The sequence below is a fragment of the Motacilla alba genome, chromosome Z (genome assembly GCF_015832195.1).
Source record: "Motacilla alba alba isolate MOTALB_02 chromosome Z, Motacilla_alba_V1.0_pri, whole genome shotgun sequence".
In the NCBI taxonomy this organism is placed as follows: domain Eukaryota; kingdom Metazoa; phylum Chordata; class Aves; order Passeriformes; family Motacillidae; genus Motacilla; species Motacilla alba.
In genome coordinates, this window is record NC_052046.1 from 46,590,478 (window position 1) to 46,612,455 (window position 21,978).

The following is a 21,978-nucleotide window of genomic DNA, read 5'->3' on the forward strand; positions in this document are numbered from 1 at the left end:
AGCATTTTGAAAAAGTATATTTTCAAAGTTTGAACATCCATCCTGTTAGAATATAGTGCAAGAACTAGATTTTCTCAGACTTGAAATATGAACTGAGTGATTGAAAGTTGTGGCAAGCCAAGACTCTAAAATTCTACAGATGCTTGCACTCTTTTTAAGCAAAATTGAAAGATGTATTCACAATAAAGATGCACTCACTGAGGACTGAGATCTGTTAACCTTTGAAAATTATGAAGCCATATTCTTTGTAAATACAAGAGCACTTTGACTTATTAAATAAATGGGTCTGGATTCTGGAACCTATGCTCCCATGGGCAGAATCAGGAAAAATCACAGGCAAAATCCCTGAGCAATACTGTAAATTTTATAGCTTGACCTTTGCTGTGCTGCAGTAATTATTAATTTAATACAATTTTTAATTTATAGTACAATTTTTTTCTTTTTGTGATATTAATTAGCTAATTCTCCGTGCACACAGGATTAAGATATTGCTTATCTTAAGAATAAGAAAGAAGATATTGCTTATCTTATCTTAAGAAAGAAGCTGTGACAAAGCCAAAGGCAGGGCTTTGCTGTCAGGCTCTGGGAGCAGGCCTGCAGCTCATGGTTTGTTCCACAACTTGCTGCCTGGGAGCCTGTGGAAACAGGGCACAGGATTAATCTGCAGCAGAACCACACGTTAATGCAAATTATTTCCTCAGGCCATATTTTGCAGGTCATCATGTATCCTAACACACATAGAGGAGAAACATCTTCATTTCTGTGTTCAACAAAAGTATTAGCACAATTAATGAACCTTTCATAAAAGCAATCAAAACAAATCAATTTTTAAAAAGCAAAAAAAAAAATATTTTAAATGACACTGAAGGTGCCATTTAAAAATTATCACACCAGGAGTAAGAAGCTAGCTGCTCAACTGGTCAATCACAGCAAACATAAAAACTGAATCCTTTTCTTGCTGCTATGACAGGTTCTGAGTGCCACCAGCCCTCCACAGGGCAATGCTCCTCAAGATGGGCATAGAGCCCTTTTATGTCACAACTCAGCTACATGTTGGCAGCTGGCTTAGAAGAACCATAGTCCCTCCTATTTGTTTGTAAAGGTAGCATCTCAGGTCACACAGTATTCTGATCCACAAAGATCACCAAGTCCAAATCTTAACATACTTGTTGTGGGATTGAACCCACAATCCTGGTATTTAAAGCACCATACTCTAACCAGCTAAGCAGATCTAGGGGTCCACACACCTTCCCTGGGGATTCACTTAGATTCATAGGGAGACCCTGTACCAATGTTTCCTTTCTGCAGTGACAGTTCACAGACCTTCAGTGGACCTCACTTTTAGCCTAGAAAGAAAAGCAGTAGAAGTTGCTTTAAAAATAAACGGCTGAAAGAAACACTGGATTTTGCATTTGGATTTTTCACAAAGAAATCCCCAAAAAAACAACCAAAAAACAAAAACCAAACAAGCAAACAAAACCAAAAAAACCCCTAAACCAAAACCCACCCCAAAACCCCAAAAAACCAAAAACAAGCTAACAAAAAGCCCCAAGCAAGCAAGCAAACAAACAAACAAAACAACCACAACAACTACAACAACAACAACAACAACAAAACAACAAAAAACCCTGCAAAAAACCTCCAGTTTATTACAAGTGGAGAAAACCTCTTAATTTATCTTTGTCCATAAATCTCAGGAATCCTGTTTTACAGTGCTGTCAGGAAAGAAAAAAAATCTGATCTATTTCAGAATAGTGAAATTCTGAGGTGCTATCTTGGACAAAAGCTATTTTTAAAGGAATGTTTTTCTTTCTACTGGTTTGGTTTTTGGTTTTGGTTTTTTTGGAGGGAGGTTTGGGTTTTTTGTGAATAAATATGAGACCAAAGGGATTAAATTTCCAAGCAATAAAAATCAGCACAGCTCCATTGATCTGAATAGGGCTATGCTGTTTTTTACCCTGGGGATTAGCCTCAGCAAAGGCTTTGTAAGCTTTTTTAACTTAAAGAGACAGGCTTGTTCTCTGCTTCAGAGCTGAAAGAAATGGAGAATTGTGAGTTCAGGTTAATGTAATCTACAGCTTTAAATTATAAACTACGGGTAGGGTGTTTGTAGGCTTTAGAGACTAATTGTAAAAATCTAATACATTGGTTCAGAGAACCAGAACATTATAGCTTATGCCTATACAGACTTACATTCCACAATTATTCAGTAGGTGGCAGTTAAAAGCCTAGATGAGCTTTGCAGTCGCCATTTAGGCAGCAGCACTAGCAGAGGCTGGAGTCAGTGCGCCCGTAAAAGCAGAAAGAGGGAGGCTGCGATCCAGCCAACAGGAGCTTTATCCACGACCCAGGTACCGGGGAGCAGGCGGGAGGGGAGAGGAGCCGCGGGAGCGGAGGACGGGCAGCAGCCAGCCCAGGGCACGAAGGGGATCTGCAGCCCCCCGGTTAAGACAGGGGCTCCTTTCTGGTGGAGGGAGCCCGGGGCAGAGAGGGAGAAGAGCTGGTGCAATGACAGGAAGAAACTGAAGAGCGTTTGAAGCTTTCTGTTCCTACACAGGTAAATTTCTTTCCATTGTTTTTCTACGCTACCTTGCACAATAGGCGTAGCTTTGCATCGAATTTCGAGGTCTTCCTTTTCTTCAGACAAAATCCACATTGCTCACTCGGGCAGAATTTCCTCTGAAGAGTTTTGCCTGAGTTACAACTGCAAGATATGCTCTAAGCGAATATCTTATGTAGAGAACACGGCATGCTGTGAACTGGGGCTAGCAAGGAAGTCAGATGCTGGTCATAGACACGCTGGCCAGTTAACTATCATTTTTCTGTGTGCTGGGATGCTAGTAATGACCTTTTTTTCAAGCTGCTTTTCATTAAAACTCGATGTGCTGAATTTTGCCCTAGTTTATAGGACTGCCACTGCAGTGGCTTAAGGAGAGATTAATTTTTTATTTCTTTTAAATGAAAGCTACACTTTAACCTAACTGATAGAAGCATATAAAAATGTGGAGTCTGAATAAAATAACACAAGGTGCTTCTTTCTCCAAGACAGATACAACTTTGCATCCCACATGTATCTTTGCAGATACATCCCACTGACAGGCAGGATTTTTTTTTTTTCAGTAGATTGTCTCTCTCTGAACTGAATGAAAGAAAATAAATTGTGAAAGACCATTCCCAAGTGCCTGAGAGCTGCTGAATTCAGATTTGATAACACTTTATCCCTTTCTATCTTCCTTATGAAATGTGGGATGCTCTGTATGCTGCACCACAGAAGAGTGAGCACAGAATGGAACAAAAAAATTGCATGCATTTTAATTTTGAAGAATTTTCTGAATGTCCTGTTCTCATGAGTATGTAGTGAGTGGACTCATATATGCCTGTTTATAAATGCACACACATACAGCTGTGTAAGCTGTGTACAGCTATGTACACCCCCACTCCTTTCCAGGCAGACAAGGCTGATGAAACTGACTGCTGTTGTACCTTTGCCAAGCTTTACAGTTTATTCTAGAATGTTTGCAGGTCTCAACATATTTAATTCTGGGTTTTAGAAGGCTATCTTGGCTTGCCCCCCTCCCATTCTCTGTTTTACTTTTCTGACTAATGGACTTCAGCTATGCTCAGGAGCTGCTCTCTGGGGCCCGTCTGTCCTTACTAGATGCAGTAGTGCCCAATTCATGCAGAATGGGTTTTGTGCCATTGTTCTGGAGCTCTGAAATGTGATATTCCTCCAGGCTTCATGCTTTCTCTCACACCACACACAGCATATCTGAGGCTCTTGCATGAAGAACTGTACAAACATGGAACAAGTTTGACCACACAGCTGCAAATCAATGGTCCCTTGGATCTGGTGGTATGATTGTGATGTACAGCTATTTATCTTTATTCCTGGTAAGAGAGGAGAATTAATTGGTATAAATGAGCTGTGAATACACTTAGGCTGGAAGATTTCAAACCATTAGAGCAGCAAGGTTCTTAAATTACATTCTGGTTGAAGTAACATATAGAAAACCTTTTAAATACCTTTTAGTTGTAACTTGATGGAAGAGATTATGTGAAACGGTTGCCTGCAAAGGCAAAGCACTGAATTTGATAATCCAGAAAGTCTTTTTCAGTACTAAATACCATTTTTACTTTTCTCTGGAAGTTGCCTGCACTAAGGAGTCCCTTTGCAAGCGAATGAAGATCTTCAGAAATACAGTTTTCCATATATCTCACATCAGTCAGATGAAAGCCTATTTCTGCACTGTGCTGCACTATTGCTTACACCAGCAGACTCACAAGGGCTGATGAACCTCAGGCTGAGTAATATCACTTTCTCACAGTGCAGACCAGAGCTCTTTGGAAGTTGATTGGAGTTCAGAGGCTCCTTCTGGCCAAGTGGTCATGATTATATTACAACAGCATTGCAGTCTCTGTAGTACCAATAAAAATAGCGGACTATATATAAACTGATACTGCTGTTCCTGAAGTCATTACTAGCACTGTTTCTAGTTTCCTTTGAGGATAACCTGATAGCTTTGTTTTCTGGATTTCTCTTGTGCTAACCAACACAGCTGCCCATGTAGAGATCCCAGCATCATGTGTGAAAAATCAGACTTGGACTTTCATTGTGACAGAGTACGTGCTATTGCTCCCAAAATTAGATTTTCTAAATAAATATGCAATAAACAATATTCTGGTTCAAAGATGCTCCTACCAAAAGGCTGCATTCGATTTCATATTCCCATTTTCTCCCATTCTTTGTGTTTATAAACTTATCTTTTTTTTTTTATTTTGTGGTTTTGATGTATTTTCTACACTGGATTGCATTCAATTCACAGTGTTCTTCAGTAGATCTTCTGTAATACATAATGAGCTGCATTTGAATGTGCCCTCTCCCACACTTAGTGTGAGTATCAGGACATTTGTACATGTAAGCTGGAACAGTATTCACTGTGGGACATTTCATTTGGTATCTAGACTGATTCCAAATATTTATTAATTTTCCTTTAATATTTTATGTTACTAGGACTAATTGATCAATAATTAATTTTAATAGAGGAAGAAAAATGGCAATTTTGAAAAACATGGATATTAGCAATATTTATTTCTTTTTAAAATTACCAATTTCCAAAAATGCACCAGGAGAAAATATTTCTTGAAATTCTCTTTTTCATTTGGTATTTTAACTTAAATACAGATGTTTCCACATATCAGCAAACAGATACTTTCACTGCATTTTTATTATGACATTAAAATTAAAACATGCATTAAATTATCTTACCTTACTGCAGGAAGAGCAATGGAAAAGACCACCTGAGTGTCTATGCAGATGTACATAGTAATTGAAGCAGAAAATACTCAAATTTGCCTTTTTGAGAAAAGAAATATTAATTAGTTTTCAACCACGAAGTAAAGTATTGATAACAGAATAATTCTTGAGATGGGTATCAAAGAAAGACAAGAAAGTATGAAAAAGTGTATGTCAAGTCTGTGAGAAATGTACTTTTGGCTCACACTGAGGTCAGGAGCACCTCCTCTTCATGAAATAACTTTAAGTTGAATGCTGATTTTCTCTATCTGAGATTAAAATTAGTCTCTCTGGCTATGCAGGTCTGCAATATGTTATGGCAGGAAAATCCAGTCAGCATCAGCCTGGCTGCAGGTAATGAAATTGGTTTTAGCTGAATCTGAAAAGGTGTCTCAAAACTGAAGTGATGTCAGCCTTTCAGTTTCCTCATTCAAAATATATATATATATATATATTAGAGAAACCATATGAAAAGGGCAAATTCCTGGACTGGAGTTGTTTCCTTCCCAAAATGCCCAGTAGTTCTTACTTATAATTAATAATATATACTATAAATTATATAATATATAATGATATATATACACCTATAATTAATCTGAAGCTAAGAAAAGAACACTCGCCCTTCTTTTATTTTTACTTGTTTATTTTTATGTTCTTCCCTGAAAATTTAGCTGACAAATTTTATCTCTTCTGGAAGAGTTTATTTAAATAATCAAAGATTAGATACTATCAGTAACTAAAATATTGCAGTTCACCCAAATAAATAACATTACCACTTTCCCAGTCTGTACACACAAAGCTTACAATGTGTTACTCAGTGTGTTTTTATCTTCAAAATATGATTTTTATATTTTTTTAATTCTACAAGAAAAAGAAACATGCATCTCGAAAAAATTCTCTTAAGGCTAAACCTAGTTGTCTTCAGAATTGAAAGTAGTGCAATTTGGAGTGCTGAACACTTATAAACAATCAGAAAGCTGCTATTACTATATTGTACTCCACAGCTATAATTTAATTGTTGGTTTTCAGAATACTCTGATTTTCAGAAAAATTTCAATAGAAGAACAGGCTTCTTACTAGTGTTTGGGAACATATCAACAAACATATTACATTTTTTAATTAATTATCAGGGATCATTTTGGATCCTGAAACCCACTGCATTAACCTATTCCCAAGTTATTGCCCAACAAACCAGTGGCAAAATGTTCTGTTTAATACATTGCTTTGAATGGAATATTGATTGGGCTGTGAAAGAGCATCAGAAATATTCCACTGGTCAGGACAGCAATCTAGCTATCCTTCCCAGCCAGGCAAGGAAAATTAATGACAGGAGTTATATCATAAAAAGACACTTAACCTTTAATGATTTTGCTTCTACAGAAGATTTACATAAGTAGTCTCAAATTACATTAACATTATGGAATTGAGAACTACAGTGAAAGGCAAAATGGACACCAGTCTTCAGTGTTTCCTCTGCTGAATGGAAAACAGTCTTCCATGAATGTACAATTCTTCTGTGTGAATATACATATTTATATGAAAATAGCTTTTTGTCTGTGCTGGCATTTTTATCTCACAATACTGAGATCCATCAGTCAAAACCTATTTTTTTCCCAGTGTACAACTGGAGAAGCAGAAGTTCATGACAACATGTAAAGTCATTGCTCAATACCAAAAATTAGAAACCAGAGGGGCTGAAAATTCATACTGAGTCTCTGTTCCTGCATTTGCAGGAGTGACGAATTCTGGTTTCTAATCATACTGCTCTGTCTGATGGCATTATGTCTTACTTGTTGAAAGGCACATAAATGATGTTTTAAGTTGATGTTTCCATTTTTACTTCAAATCTATTGAAAACTGAGGAAAAACTACTGTATTTTGTTATTTAATTTGGGAAGAAAACTTTAAAAAATCAGTTCCAAAGGGAGCTGAATAGAATTCTAGTTTTTTTGACATTTTTATTTCTATGTGGGCATTAATGACTACCTAACTACACATATGGAAAGTCTTCCGAGTTTCTGAAGAATTCTTCTGAATTTCTTTCTGAGTTTTGATAAGCACTTAGAGATTAATAGACTGGTCTACCAAAATACTCAAATAGGTAAATCAATAAATTATCTGACATGCCTAAAGCAAAGCCTGAATTTAGACAGGAACTGTCATGAAATTCTCCCTTTTAAATTTTAAGATTAACCAAGCCGCTAAATAGGAAGTAACAACCAGTAGGACAGCTATGCACCAGGATAAGCTTAGAATATTTCTGTTTCTGCACGAAAGTGAGGGTTTTTTTAATGTGGTAAATGTATTCAGCTGTCCATCCTGGATAAATTTAGCTTAATATTTCTGATGCTAACTGAGAGTAAGGTTGTTTTTTTTCTTCCACATGGTAAGTGTGTTCAATGAAGCTGAGTCTTGTATTATGGTAATGGTTCATTAGTACGTATCTGTTACGAAAGGGTTAGTTCTAGGGCAACAGAGCTCTCAGAGAGCAAACAATTTCAGTATATCCCTGTGTGTAAAGCTCTTTGTTGGATCAGGTCCAGCACCTTCTTCATCTTCTGGACTTGAACCTTCATTGGCGAAGGGAATCAATAGATCCTACTGCGTCATTCATTCTTCTGCCACCAGTCCTGCTGTCTTCAACCAGCAATGCCGCTTTAGTTAAGCCTAGTTCCAAAAATCCATGCTATCTGTTGTTCCTACAGGAAACATTGTCTATTTGTCTCCCCTTTCTTTTTTCTGGTTCTGTTCTGCCTAGCAAAACTATTTCTGCCACAAGATCTGCTGGCTGTAAGTTAGCCAAAGAACAGGTAAAGACGATTTTCTTACAGTGACAGATGTGCACGTGGGATTTTTTTCTTTTACCAAGGGTTTCATAGGGTTTCAAGCAATTTTGAAAAGGCATTGTTTTGAGAATGAGATTTTCAACATGCGTGTGATGACAATATGACAGTTTGCTAAAGCACAGCACCTGTGACTACAGGACAGCACAGCGGCTGGCTTCTACCTCTTTTACATACAGATGCTCTTAAGACAATATTCTCCTGTAAATACAGGGAAAAAAAAAGGCAACAAATTTATCTGAAAGCCTCCTGTCCTTTCTCTTCTATGTTAGGCTGGGATCATGAAGGAAACCCACAAAACCTCTTAGGGAACTCTCTGAAAGACTTTGTAATGTTAATTTCTGTTTAAAGATTCTAAATTATTATTTTTTCATGCAAATTGAAATGTTTTCAGCATTGTAGAGAACTTAGCTCCAAAATGTAACCTGTTTTGGTTTAAACAAATTAAATTTTTAGTTTGAATTTTTGCTTTTTATGAATAATAAATAATAATTTGCTTTCATTGAATAATGAAAATGTCTGATTTTATCCCTTACTTTCAGATAATCAAACAAATTTTACAATAAGGACAATGTGTCAGATAAGATCAGCAAGTTTATAACAGTACTTTTTTTGTGAAGATGCCATTTTTCTCAGGAAATCTCTCTGGTCATCTTTCTATAGCTGGAAAGAAAAGCTGTAAATGCTTTTCTCTCCAACTGTCATTGAGAACAACATAAATAAAAAAGTGCTACTGCATTTATGCAGTGAAAAAACCATCATGATTTAGACTAGCTGATCATCAAGAAGCAGACTTTCAAAGAACATTTTGTTTCACATGAGAATAAAAAAGTTCTTTCATATGGATTAGAACCTTATGTGGTAGGAAAAAGTTGTTTTAACAGTCATCACATCTTCAAATGCGTCCAACTTTCCATTGACTTGAGAAGACCAAATAATACAAGCAAAGGAATAGAATGAAAAAGCAAGTCTTATATTAAAAGATGAAGGCACTGGAAGTAGGAAAGTCCCCATTCTTGACGTGCATATTCATTAGCAGATATGGTGAAAATACTCCCTGAGAAATGCCTCTTTATATGCACAAAAAGAAAAAGATCCTTGCAGTGCTCTCTTTCCCTTTTTTATATAAATAATGTGACACTTTTCACCCTTGATATTGGGAAATGGACATTGATCTTACAGTCTTGCTGAAATCCATCTTATCTATGGCTACATTCTTCACCTTGCACCTTGTATCTTTGTATAGTGGTGTCATCACCAGATAACCTCATGGACTGTTAATTTAAATTGAGGCAAGATTTTGAACTAAATACATTGCCTGTACTTTATTGGTTTTTCACAATAACAATGACAAAATAAACAGAGGCATCGCCTTAGAGCTTAAAAAAAAGAAAAAAAAATCCATGACTGACATGAGATGGTTTTACCTGAGCGGAAAAAAAAAAATCAGGAAATTAATACACAGCATCTGACAACTGCTGAATTTCATATCAGACTGACATCTCAGTAGGACATCATAAGACCTCAAGAAACTGGATCAGTTAAGATGCAATCAAAGCCTCTGACTCCAGAAAGCAAAGGCAACATCACACTGTTTTGTAAAATGAATGCTGCACTAAAAGATATCATCTAGTAAAAAAATATCAACTAAACTTACAAGTTGTGACATTTTGAGGTAGTCTAACAATGCAAACATGGTGAAAGTCTTTTGCAACAAAACCCAAGACTGGAAACACTGGAGATAGATTGATTTCTTTTCTGTGCTTATTTTCAAGCATAAACTGAAAGAGTTCACCAGTTGTGAGATTCTAATCTCATATTGCTCTAAGAGTATTCAAGTAGATAAGTTTTCAGAAGTTATTTTTCAGGCTTCCTATACCTTTTGCCTATGCTGCCTATAGCTTATACCATTGCATATGTTGTCTATAGCTTAAATACCAACATGACAGGCAAGTCATAAATATATTTGACAAAAAAGTTAGACTATAAAATCCCAATTAAAGATAAGAGAGAACTGTGGAGATCCAGTGGCTAAGTACAGGATCAGTGACATTGATTTAGTAAATGCTAGTATACTCACATGTAATTAATTAATCAGCCAAAGAATGTTAGGAGTTTAAACTATGAAGAACATATTCTGTAACATGAGGTACTTTATTTAAACATTTAAAATGCGTATCTTTTCCCATTATATAATAAAATAAGTGATTTTATGTCATAATTACTCAGACCTTGAACTATATCCTTCTGTCAGAAAAACATTTCAATTCTTTCACCTGGCATATCAGAAATATCTAGGGAAACCATGCAGACTAACATAAAGGCCTGCATCTGAGTTTGAACTGGAGGCAGTGGTTAAATATGTTGGCCCACTGAATAACCCATCAAGCTCACCTGCGGCAGGTGAAGTAGAGCAGCTCCAGTCTTGTGCTAGCAGAGTATCTGCAGAAAACATAGCTAAGTCAGCAGGGGTACAGACTCACTGTTTTGCTGGTCTTTGCAATCAAGCAATTAAAAATGAGGGGTATAAATGTATGTTTCAAAAATTGCTTTGGCTTTTGAAATAAGGGTAATGTTGATAAACTGACACTTTAGAAGATATTAATAACTTTTCACTGTTGTAGTTTGTGAAAGCAGAAAAGGCAGCAAATGAGGCTTCATTACAGAATAAGCCCATGTTGTAAAAAGCAATTATTGTTTTCTGTGCAGATTATGAGAGACTGGTTTTCTGAATCAGAAATGATCTTGTACATCTGAAAAGTCAAATTTTAAAGTTAATTTTTCCATACCCTTGCTGGCCATATGGGCACAAGCTGATTAAATAATACCATACTTTATTTTGTCCTTCTGTGTGTTTCAGTTAAGACAGAGAGACATTTTAAGACAGAGAAATTTTAAGACAGAGACATTTTAAGACAGAGAAACACCAGTAAGGTAACAGGGTGGTATGAAAAGCATTTACAAATGAACACCTGTGTGCAAATTCACCACATTCATGTAGAATGATTGCCACTGCAAGAGATTCTGTGACCAGATCCACATAGAGAACACAAAAAATGATAGAAAACATTTGGGGAATTCTTTCTCCAGTGTGATCATAAAGACTTGCGTGACTAATTTTTTGGGGTTTTTTGTTGATTTTTTTTTCTTTTAGCTCCTGAGGGTGAAAAATTCATAAAAATCCATAGTTTTTGTTTTGGCAAAACTGAGGATCTTCAGGACTCACAGATCAAACATTGATTGAGGTTACTGCTCCTTTGCAGTCACCCTGGCTGGAGAGAAACAGCTCTGTAGAGAAGCTCCTGGTGCTCCTGGTCATGGTCATGGTCATGGTCATGGTGATGTTCAGCAGTGGCCCCGGCTGCAGCACATCCCCCCTGTGCCCTGGTCTGTATGAACAGGAGCACGGCCAGCCGGCCGAGGCAGGTGATAATCCCCGTCTGCTCAGCACTCACGGGACACCAGCAATGTGGTCTGTCCAGTTTGGGCACTCCCAGCCGGGGAAACAGCCGATAAACTGGAGCAAGTGCAGATGAGGGCACCGAGGTGTCCAAAGCTGTGGCGCTGTCGCTCTGCAGGCTGAGGGACCAGGGACAGTTCAGCCGGGGGAAGGCAAAGTTCAAGGGACAGCAAAGTATAGCCCTCAACCTACAGGAAAGCCATCAAAAAAGTGGAGTTACAGTCTTCACAGCAGTAGATATTGGGAGGAGAGACAACACGTATGGGTTGAGAGAGCTCCTTAGATTCGGTATAAGAGGGAAAAAAATAATCCTGATGATAATTTTGCTTTGGAGTTTGTTTCCCATAGAGACTGTGGGAAAGACTGGGGATTTTCACATCTGTAACCTTCTCTGGTGTTGTGGCTGACCCAGCTGTGATAAGCAGTCTGGACCAGAAACCTACTCAGGTCTCTGCCAGCGGGAATTATCCTTTGATACTTTGGCAATTTCTAAAGAATATCTGCAAAATCTCCTTACACATTAGATCTGTTATTCTTACCACTGTGGAGTTTTGCTATTGTCTAATGTGAATTTCTTCTAGAATGCAAGCACATGACGCATGACGCCCTTTTTTTTTTTTTCCAGTACACTTTCCGTCTTTGCAACAACTTGCTGTTTTGAAGATTATTACCATGCTTTTTCAGGACCCCTTAGAACTTTTCTGTATGCTTAATACTTCAGGCCATTAAGTGCCCATTTCAAGCCCATTTCAATTTGTTCTGTCTTTTGGACTACCAGATGTGTCAGTTTTCTTGGAGATTTCTGAGTATGTTTTGAGTATACAGTGTAATAGAGCAGGAGTACACTCAGCTAGCTTTTAAAAGTTTATTTCTCTAGTCCATGTTTCACTGATTTTCTTAGTAAATATTTTCACAGTGCATTTCTTCTCCTAGTCCTGTAGTTCCTAGGTTACATATAATATGACTGTGCAATGCTTAAGCTGCTTCTGAAGTGGAATTTGCAGATATTGCTCTCTTGCCTTTTTATACAAGAAATTATTGAACTATAATTCTTATGGTAACTCATTCTGTGCAGTCATCCACAACTGTAAACTCTAAGACTGTTCCAAATTTGCATGTCTGCAGTTCTTACATACAGATTTATTATCAGTGGAACAGCACTAGGCTGGCTTCTTCTCATTTTTTTTCCCAGATATATTTTTTCCTTTATTTTTAACATAGTGAGCTGCTCACTCATTTTCTTTGTTCCTCAGAGGGTTTTGCATCTTCTATAAACACATACATGAGCATTTTTTTGGAGGCTACCTTTTCTTTCTGTTCCTTGAATTCTGCTGTCAGAAAAACAATTTTGCTTCAGTGCCTCAGGATGAACACTCTTATTTATGAATCTTTCCTATATTTAAACAAGCCTTTCAGAGTGACAGTGAATGTAACACAGTAGAGATTGAAGGGGTGAAGCTGCCTTCTGCCTGAAGCCAGCCTGGGAAGACAGAGCTGTGGCAGCTCTGCACTTTGCCTCAAGATCAGCATCCCCAGTTGCACTGCTTATTCTGCCTATGGTATGGTAGATGAGGAAGTACTTCTTCATCCAACAAATTATGTAAGGACAGATGTTTTCAGCTTACTCAGACATTGGAATTAGGACACTATAGGATGCCCTGTACAAGAAAGATAACTACATCAGTATATGCTTGAACAACAAATTGAAGACATTAGTGCAGCATGAATTGTCATAGCTTAATCCTAACTGGCATAATGACTAATAGTATCAAAATGCAGGAACAGAAAATTTGGCATGAGCTTGCAACTGGAATAAGGGCATGGGAGGTCCACTAAGATCCACACCTCTAAAGCATCAGTATTGTCTTGCTGCTAGACAGGTAAAAGGTAACTTGAAATCCCCCCCTGCAATGCAGTGACTCCTTCTGCTGCATTGAAGAAATAGCTTGAAGGCTTGCTTTCAAAAGGGAAGAAATTCCTTGGGTTGTTCTAGATTTATTGCTACCCAGGCAAAATTACAACAGGCAAATTTAATCACTTGGTGCCATTAAGGCACTTGGGCAAAGTTCCCTGTAAAGCTTGCCCATTTTCTTCAGAACAAATACATGCAGCAGATTTTGCATTTTTTCCCATATGTACCCCTTATATATATATGAATTTAATCTGAAGAGTCACAATACCCTATACTTTCTTCAATTTTTAGGGTTCATTTTTAAATTGTTTATTTGCTTAAATCTCACTGAATATAAAAAGACTGTGTGTACTGATGTGCTGTGTACCTATTGAGCTGTTACTGATGGGAGGACAAATTAATCTTCATTTCATTTAAATGAATTCTAAAACATCTACAGATGTAAACATGTAAATATTTTACAATTTCTGTTATTTAAAAATTGTTTCTATATTTTTGGTCCAACTATACACAGATGGGTTCTTTCAAGGGGAACTGACTGCAGGAATCACAGAATTTTGTGACCTTTGATATATGCCCTCGCCAACCTTGGCAATGCAAGCCACTAAAAATGTTATGAATATATCTGCAGAACCTCTCTCATAAGTATAGCCAGTCTCATGTCAAATATCATCTGCTGCAAGATAAATATTGGAATAAAAAGGCAGACTGAATGTGAGCAATCTGAGTTTATCAAAATGTACTTTTTGACCTGAAATGCCAGTGGCAAAACACACTCTCCCATGGACACACGCTCCCATGGAGTTAAAAACAAAACTCAATGAGTGCTGTTGCTGAATAATCCACAATTACATCTTAGTTGTCATTTAGAACTGTCACTGAACTGTAGTCAGTCATGGTGGGGATAAATTCCTTAACTACTGAAGAGCTGGAATATTCTGAGTAAATGACTATCATACAGTGATCAGCTTTGACTATTATTTTAGATCTATTTAAGATATAGAAGGATAATTTCCTTTCTACAATTTGTTCAGGCCAAGGCCTTGTTGCCTTCCCAGGTGCTACTTTTTAGTTTTGTGAATGTTAGTCCAGTAGGAAGAATACTGAAACATATGATGTTAATTAAAAATCAGCCATGAAGTGACCAAGATGGTATTTTGCCACCAGTCCAGACTGGATTGCAAACCCTGATTTACTACTGAAATAAATCGTTCTGTATACCTCTGCAAGACTTATTAAATCAGTATAACTGCCATCACTTACATCACTTACATTACATTTATTTCTCTTACTGGGAAAGATATCACAACATGCACTCCACACTTAGTGTCTGTACTAATGTCTGTCTCCTTGTATTTGTTGTTTTCTCTCCTAGGTTTTCACCCCTAGCTGAGCAAGTGACACACAGAGAAACATGCCTGAGCAAAGCAACGATTATAGAGTAGTTGTGTTTGGAGCTGGAGGAGTGGGAAAAAGTTCTTTGGTCTTAAGATTTGTGAAGGGCACTTTCAGAGAGAGCTACATCCCTACCATTGAAGACACCTATCGTCAGGTGATCAGCTGTGACAAGAGCATATGCACTTTGCAGATAACTGACACTACAGGGAGCCATCAATTTCCAGCCATGCAACGTCTCTCTATTTCTAAAGGACATGCTTTCATTTTGGTTTACTCTATCACCAGCCGACAGTCCTTGGAGGAACTCAAGCCAATCTACGAGCAAATATGTCAGATAAAAGGAGACATAGAAAGCATTCCAATAATGCTGGTGGGGAACAAAAATGATGAGAACCAAAATCGAGAGGTAGAAAGCAGTGAAGGAGAAGCCATGGCTAAGAAGTGGAAATGTGCCTTCATGGAGACCTCTGCCAAGACGAACCACAATGTGAAAGAGTTATTCCAAGAATTGCTAAACCTGGAGAAACGCAGGACTGTGAGTTTGCAAATTGATGGCAAAAAAAGCAAGCAACAGAAAAGGAAAGAGAAGCTGAAAGGAAAATGTGTGGTGATGTGAAATTGCACTGTCAGGAATCAGCTGTGAAGACTCATCTGACAATACACATGTAAACCAATAGACAGCAAACAACCATGCAAGATCCAATTTATTAGTATCTGTTTTAAACTAAATACTTGGAAATTGAAAAACATGAGGTACTGTGATTGCTATGAAAAAAACGGAAAAATAAAAATATGTGTAGTCTCACAGTCAATTAAAGCATATCAGGAAGAAAACAAAAGATGTCCAGGAATACTTTATTTTGTACTTCACAAAAAAAGATTTGTCATTATTCACATAATATGAAAGATTGGAAAATCAACTTAATATTATCTGCATTTGGATATAATTGCAAGAGAAAACAATGTATAATATCAGAAGAAAAACAAAGAAATGGTAGTGAAGAAACCTAGAACATACAAATACATGCTGGATGGTGTTAATAATTTCCTTCAAGAATGCTGTAGATGAACAATTCTATGCTGTTTTAATTACTGACTGGTGGGAGAGTCATGCATAAGCCAGTCTTGGATCACCTGAATAAATGAACTGTTGCACAGTAAAAGGAAGTGTGGGGATAGCAGTGAAAAGGGACAGATATTGTCTCTGTGCCCCCAGCATGATATTCTTTCTAGTATGATGCAGTGTTTTAACTGAAGGTTGTGGAAAAGCCAATTCCTGTGAGAGAGCTGGAAATCACCTTTACTGGGCTCATTGTTTCCAGGATGACCTGAGTTTCTGGCCCAAAGATATTTCAGAAGAACAAACATTTATTTGTGGAGAATGCCAGATGGAATGGTGTACATATAAAAGCAGAAAGCTTTCCCAGGGAGAACTGACTGGGTAGTCGCCTACGAAAGCCTCTGTGGGAGAGACTCAGTTCTGATGCTGCTGCCAGTTAAATGAACACATAATGTGGTTAGTGAATGAATAGAATGTCTTTTGAACTGGTGGTACCCTTGGAGTGGGGTTGGCATAGTATACAAATTATCATATTAACTGACTGATACTTCTTTATATTACTATATTCCAGTTAGATGGGTTTATGCTCATGCCCTATGAGATCTATTGCCTTTATATTGTCTGAAGTATTTTATATTTGTCATTTAAATTAATGATTTGAACTGCTGTGACTATTTATAGAATCAAATATATATCTGAAGTTACTGCCCACAAGAGTCTCTAAAATGAGGTTTTTTTGGGATAAACACTACAGGATCTGGAATATTCGACAGTCAGAACTGTGTTATAATGCAATACAAAGTTCAGAATAGAAAACACATTATTTAATACATCCTGTCAGGGGAAACTGCTCTTCTCAAAACCTTTGAAAGAGGAAAAAAGAGTAAAAATTGTGAGCTTTCCTGGATGTCTGTCCAAAGCTTTTTAAAGAACTAATATGAATGACTGAAGTATGTATCCTAGTGATACAAAGGCCATCTAAGATAAAATAAGCACATACAATTTTTAAAGGACACATTAAAATTGTGTAAGTCTCAATTTGTACCTTAGGAACTGCTTTCAACCAATAAAAAGAGCCTACCATATTTTTAGTAAATGTTTATGTCAAGAAACATGGGAAAGTGAAGTAGAGTACTAATATTATTAGCCTGCATGCTAGTGCATTATAAATATTTTCCAGGGGATGTTAAAATGCAGTGTTTGCATTAAAATTTGCTACCTTGTTCCTTTCAAAGTTAATGCTTGCTTATCTTCCACATTTCTAGCAAATGTGCAGATATTTCAGAGGTATAGTAATAGCATACACAAGAATTGCTACTAGCGCTGTCGAGAAAGGAGCATAACTTCTGTCATGCAGTCAGAAGAAATGCTAGCACCTGTAGAATTGAATGTGAAACTCCTACTGATTTCAAAGAGACTTTTTTTGGGGTGTTTATTTTATTGCATTAAGAAGAGAAAACTGAAAAGAGCATGGAAAAGCTAATCCTCTTCATTAACAGTAAATTCCAGGCTCTTACACAACACCCTTCATAAATCTGAAAGCACTTTGCAAAAATGACGACATAATCTTCTTAACTTCTCAGGTGGTGAAAGTGAGGCACAGAGAGAGGAAACAACTGCACATAGATTGTCCAGCAGGATAGTGACAGACCCAGGAACAAAAGCAGATCTCCTCTGTCAAAGTCCAGTGCTCATTCTGTGTTTTGTCAGACTGTCTCTTCTCATTCTTAAATAGTTCCTGAAACACATAAAGAAGCCTGGTTTGACCTGTATAGCCAAGTGCATCTTTCTTGACAGTCTGTCAATAGATCAAAAAATATTTCCACATCAGGGATGCAAAACACTTGAAAGCACTATGTTTAGTAAGACTTTTATAAATGTTTATACATTTACTCTATGTAAAAAAAATTGCTGATGATGCTCAATGTCACAGCAATGGATTCCGTGGATGAAGCTGGAAAATGAGAAAAATTATCAACCTTAAGGCATAATGGATCACATACAGAGGTCAAAAGCAGAGATGTTGCCCTCAGATGTTAACACACCGATGCCAAAGGTCATCATGTGTGGCACATGCCTTAGCAGCCAGCATAGAATTATGACAGAATCTCAAAGAGAAAAAAAAAAGCTATGTATAGAACCTTTTAACATTATTGCTTGAACTGGAGTAATTATTTACATAGTAAAATATCTTGCAGAAGTACAATATAGGGGATCTAAATTACTTAAAATGTACTGACTGCAAAGATATTAGAGGCTGGAATTTAGCCCTGGACTTTTTTTTTTTGAATGTGCCTCATAGCAAGAATAGACTAATTGTATAGCAAAGATGGAAATAAAACAAGTACCTGCCAATGTTTAGGCTAGAGGACCATATCCCTTTAATTCCCAGCTGACTCCTCACCTGCTATGTAATAAGCCATGAAGTATTTCATGGACTTGCATGTATCAAAGCAAGGCCAGAACAGAAGCAATATTACTCAAGGACCACAGACTCAAAAGAGAGCATATTTTATACCCTTGCATTGCCATCCTTGTTTCTACTATTAGATTTTGCATATCTTGCATAAATGTGAGCTGGTTTAAAATGTTTTTTTTGCTATTACATATAGAATTATTTTTTTTAACATGGAAAAGATAAGGTAGAACAAGAAAATATAAAGCTTTATTACATTTTGTGTTTTATTTGGGAATGTGCTTTGACTGTAATAGCCTGTTTAAAATACATATGCAAAATATTTAAAACATGTAAGTTCTACAGTGAATTTTGGCACAGAGAAAACACAATCTAGCCAAAACAAATCTTTAAAATGCATGACTTTTATATGTAGATTTGAAATATTAAGGTATGGTCTTGTCATGAAAATGTGTTGTTGCAATTCCTTTAGCAAATATTTTGTTTTGAAAATGAATAAGAAGTCATTTGTGTCTACTAGTTTCCATGTTTGTGATGATCTAAACATTTAAAATAAAGTTTTAAATCTTAACACAAGTTTGGAAGAAGTCTTGTTGTTGCCTGCTTTTGTTTGATTCATATTATACATTTTTTGAAATTGCAAAGGCAATTCTCTAAATCAAAACTGACTCTAACATGCTAGGCAGTGTCCCGAAGTCTTCAGCTATACAAATCAGTTCCAAGAGAATTGGAGCAGTATTACCTTACCGAATACTTCTTCCATTATACTCTGGCAAACACACAAAGAAATCTACCTCCATAAAATAAAAACTAAACCAAACAAAACCAAACCAAAACACCTTATCAGTGGGTGCTCCTTTTGGCCAACAAAAAGCAAAATAATTCTGGAAGCAAAATAATTCTAGTCTATTATCTATTATTTGCTTTAAAATAATGTCAGATAGAACTGTATGCTTGTGGAAAATTAGTAGTTATTGTATGGATCCTGCTATTCCTGCTCATTTCGAAAAAAATTCCTGATGTTCTTGCAAAACTTCCTACTATTGCATTCTATATTACCACTTGTTGCAAAAAATGTCAGAAGTAATAGTTTATCACTTCTTGCAATTCAGAAGATGCAGCCACAGTTGTTCAGTTAAATAATTATTTCCATATGCAAGCAATAATTCATATTCAACAGGGGAAGGGATTAACAAACAAACTTGAGTAGATAGACGCAATGATAGGCACTTGAACCAGTGATGAAGTATTGAGCCTTGAATGTAAATTTAATGTTACTGTGGAGTAATTGCATTTGTCAGCCCACAAAGCTTTTTATTTCTTAAGACCCCTTATGAATTCTTTTTTTTTTCCTTCTTTCAATATGCTATCGGTTACTGCTCTTGGTCCTGATTCTGACACAGTCTATGGTAAAGCAATGGATGTGCCAATTCATAGTCCTGGGTTTTACATAATACAGCCATGAATTACTTTATAGATGTTATCATATTCTGCAGAAACACCAGAATTCCCTTCCTTTTAATATTTTTCCCATTGGTCACTACTCCCGTTTCCCAACGGAAAATATTTTAATTTTTAACTCATACCCTCATTCAAATTTGTGAATACCTGTCACGCTTATTTCACTGGCAATTTAACTGACATGTTTCACCCACCTTTGAAGCACATTTTCTAATTAATCCACAATTTTTTTTCATGTAGTCAAGTATGTCTAAAGTTTAACTCCACTAAAACTGCAAGGAGAGAGAGCAGAGCTTTGAAAATGCATATCAGATGTTCCTTGTGAAGGATGCAGACTCTTCTGAAAATTAACCAGATGTATTTGCAGTTTAAAGAAAGCATTAAAACTCTTCTGTTTCATATAATTTATCTCAGTTGAGTACACTATTTCATAGTGGGTCATAGCATTCCCACTGAAATCATAATGAAACTGAAGTTTGAAGGAGGAGTTGTTATTCAGTCTGATATATTTATTTCACACTCAGATGCCAACAAGTGGTCCACAATGGATCCTACAAGAGCATTTCTATTCTCAAATTCTCAGATCGTAGTGCAGTTGGCAAGGGGAAGGGGCAGGGCAGGGATGCAGTGCCAAAATCCACCCCAAAACTAAAATCAGCTTCTCAGCCTCCATACCTGGTGCTCTAAAAGCTGTGAATGACAGTGTCTGCCACAAGGAAATTACCACTGTATTTGTATTAATTTCAGTAGAGAAAGCAACAAATAAAGAAGCGGAATTGGTGTTCTTCCATAAGGCATGTATGGCAAATATTTTTTATATTTGGATGAGGAGAAAGATTGTTCTACATTATCTTTCAAAGAGAGGTGGGATGATCATTGAGGGGCCATTCATGCCAATGTATATCTGCTTTGCTGCAACTTCTGTTCAGTGTTATTGAAAAGATATTTTGCCTTTGGAATTTGTCTTCCTTCTTTACTGGCTCAGATCTTGCTGCTGACCAGGATGGTCCAAAAAAATTATTCTTGACCTATTCATTAATTTTTAATTACAATAAAATAATGCTGTATGCTTAGGCACATGAATTTAATTCCAGTTCTTTCTGTAGGCCAGGTGTCTCCTGTGCAGGGGGGGTCAGTGTAACAAAGTAGAAAAAAGTAGGAGAATTATAATTTGGGCGGGGAGCTAGGCCCAAAGAAAATAGGAATGCCAGAAAATTTTACATTTTACAGAATTTACTGTTTCTCAGAAAATTTGAGATCAGCAAGGACTCCTAAAAATATTTTCAAATGAAAAGCTAATGTAGAGGGTCATGCTGCGCTACACTAATGAACATGGCTCTTTGGAGCAGCACATCAGTAGGTTCCACAAGGAGAGCAATTGCTTCTCCCTCAATGATCTCATCAAATCTTTAAATCCTTATAAAAGCAACTTTACCTTGGATGGCTGAGGTCATGTTACCTTGACTTACATGCCAGTGTAGGAGAACACACTCTATCACCACAGGGTTTCAGCTCTCCTTTTCTTCCTCTTGCACAAGTTTTGGCCGAGGTAGAATTAATTTTCTTCACAGTGGCTGGTATGGGTGTGTGTTTTGCATTTGTGCTGAACACAGGGCTGATAATGTAGAGATGTTTTTGTTATTGCTGAGCAGGGCTTACACACAGTCAAGGCCTTTCTTGCTCCTCATACTGCGTGCTGGTGAGGAGGATAGGAGTGCACAAGAAGCACAAGAAACACAAGAAGCTAGGAGCAAATAGTTGATCCCAACAGACCCTACCAGATCATAAGGCATCACGCTCAATATATAAAGCTGGGTGAGGAAGGAGGAAGGCCAGGGGCATTTGGGGCGATGACACTTTTCTTCCCAAGTCCCTATGTGATGGGGCCCTATTCTCCTGGAGATAGCTGAACCTGCTTGCCCGTGGAAGGACTGAATTAATTCCTTGAGAGGCTTCGCCTGCATGCGCAGCTTCTGCTTTACCTACCAACCTATTAATGTCCATTTCATCCCATGAGTTTTTTCATTTGTACTTTCACAATTCTCTGCCTGATCCTACTAGGCGTGAGGAAGCAGCTGCTGTGGTACTTGCCTGCTGGGGGTAAGCCATAATACCTATTTAGTCCAGGCAGTCCT

General features: G+C 37.1%; 1 protein-coding gene across 2 annotated transcripts; it reads left to right on the plus strand.

Moving 5' to 3' along the window:
• The first annotated feature begins 2,021 nt into the window (after window positions 1-2,021).
• On the plus strand, window positions 2,022-18,958 carry DIRAS2 (DIRAS family GTPase 2). 2 transcript variants are annotated; one of them, XM_038124976.1, is made up of 2 exons: window positions 2,022-2,351; window positions 14,884-18,958. In XM_038124976.1, exon 2 carries the CDS (start codon window positions 14,923-14,925, stop codon window positions 15,520-15,522), a length of 600 nt encoding a protein of 199 aa, XP_037980904.1. In that variant the 5' UTR covers window positions 2,022-2,351; window positions 14,884-14,922; the 3' UTR covers window positions 15,523-18,958. The 2 variants fall into 2 exon arrangements, with proteins under 2 accessions (XP_037980904.1, XP_037980903.1); XM_038124975.1 differs by having other exon boundaries at window positions 2,026-2,557.
• Window positions 18,959-21,978: the final 3,020 nt, after the last annotated feature.

What these genes read in the sequence shown, in the direction of transcription:
- DIRAS2 (XM_038124976.1), top strand. Translation starts at nt 14,923, where the DNA reads ATGCCTGAGCAAAGCAACGATTATAGAGTAGTTGTGTTTGGAGCTGGA.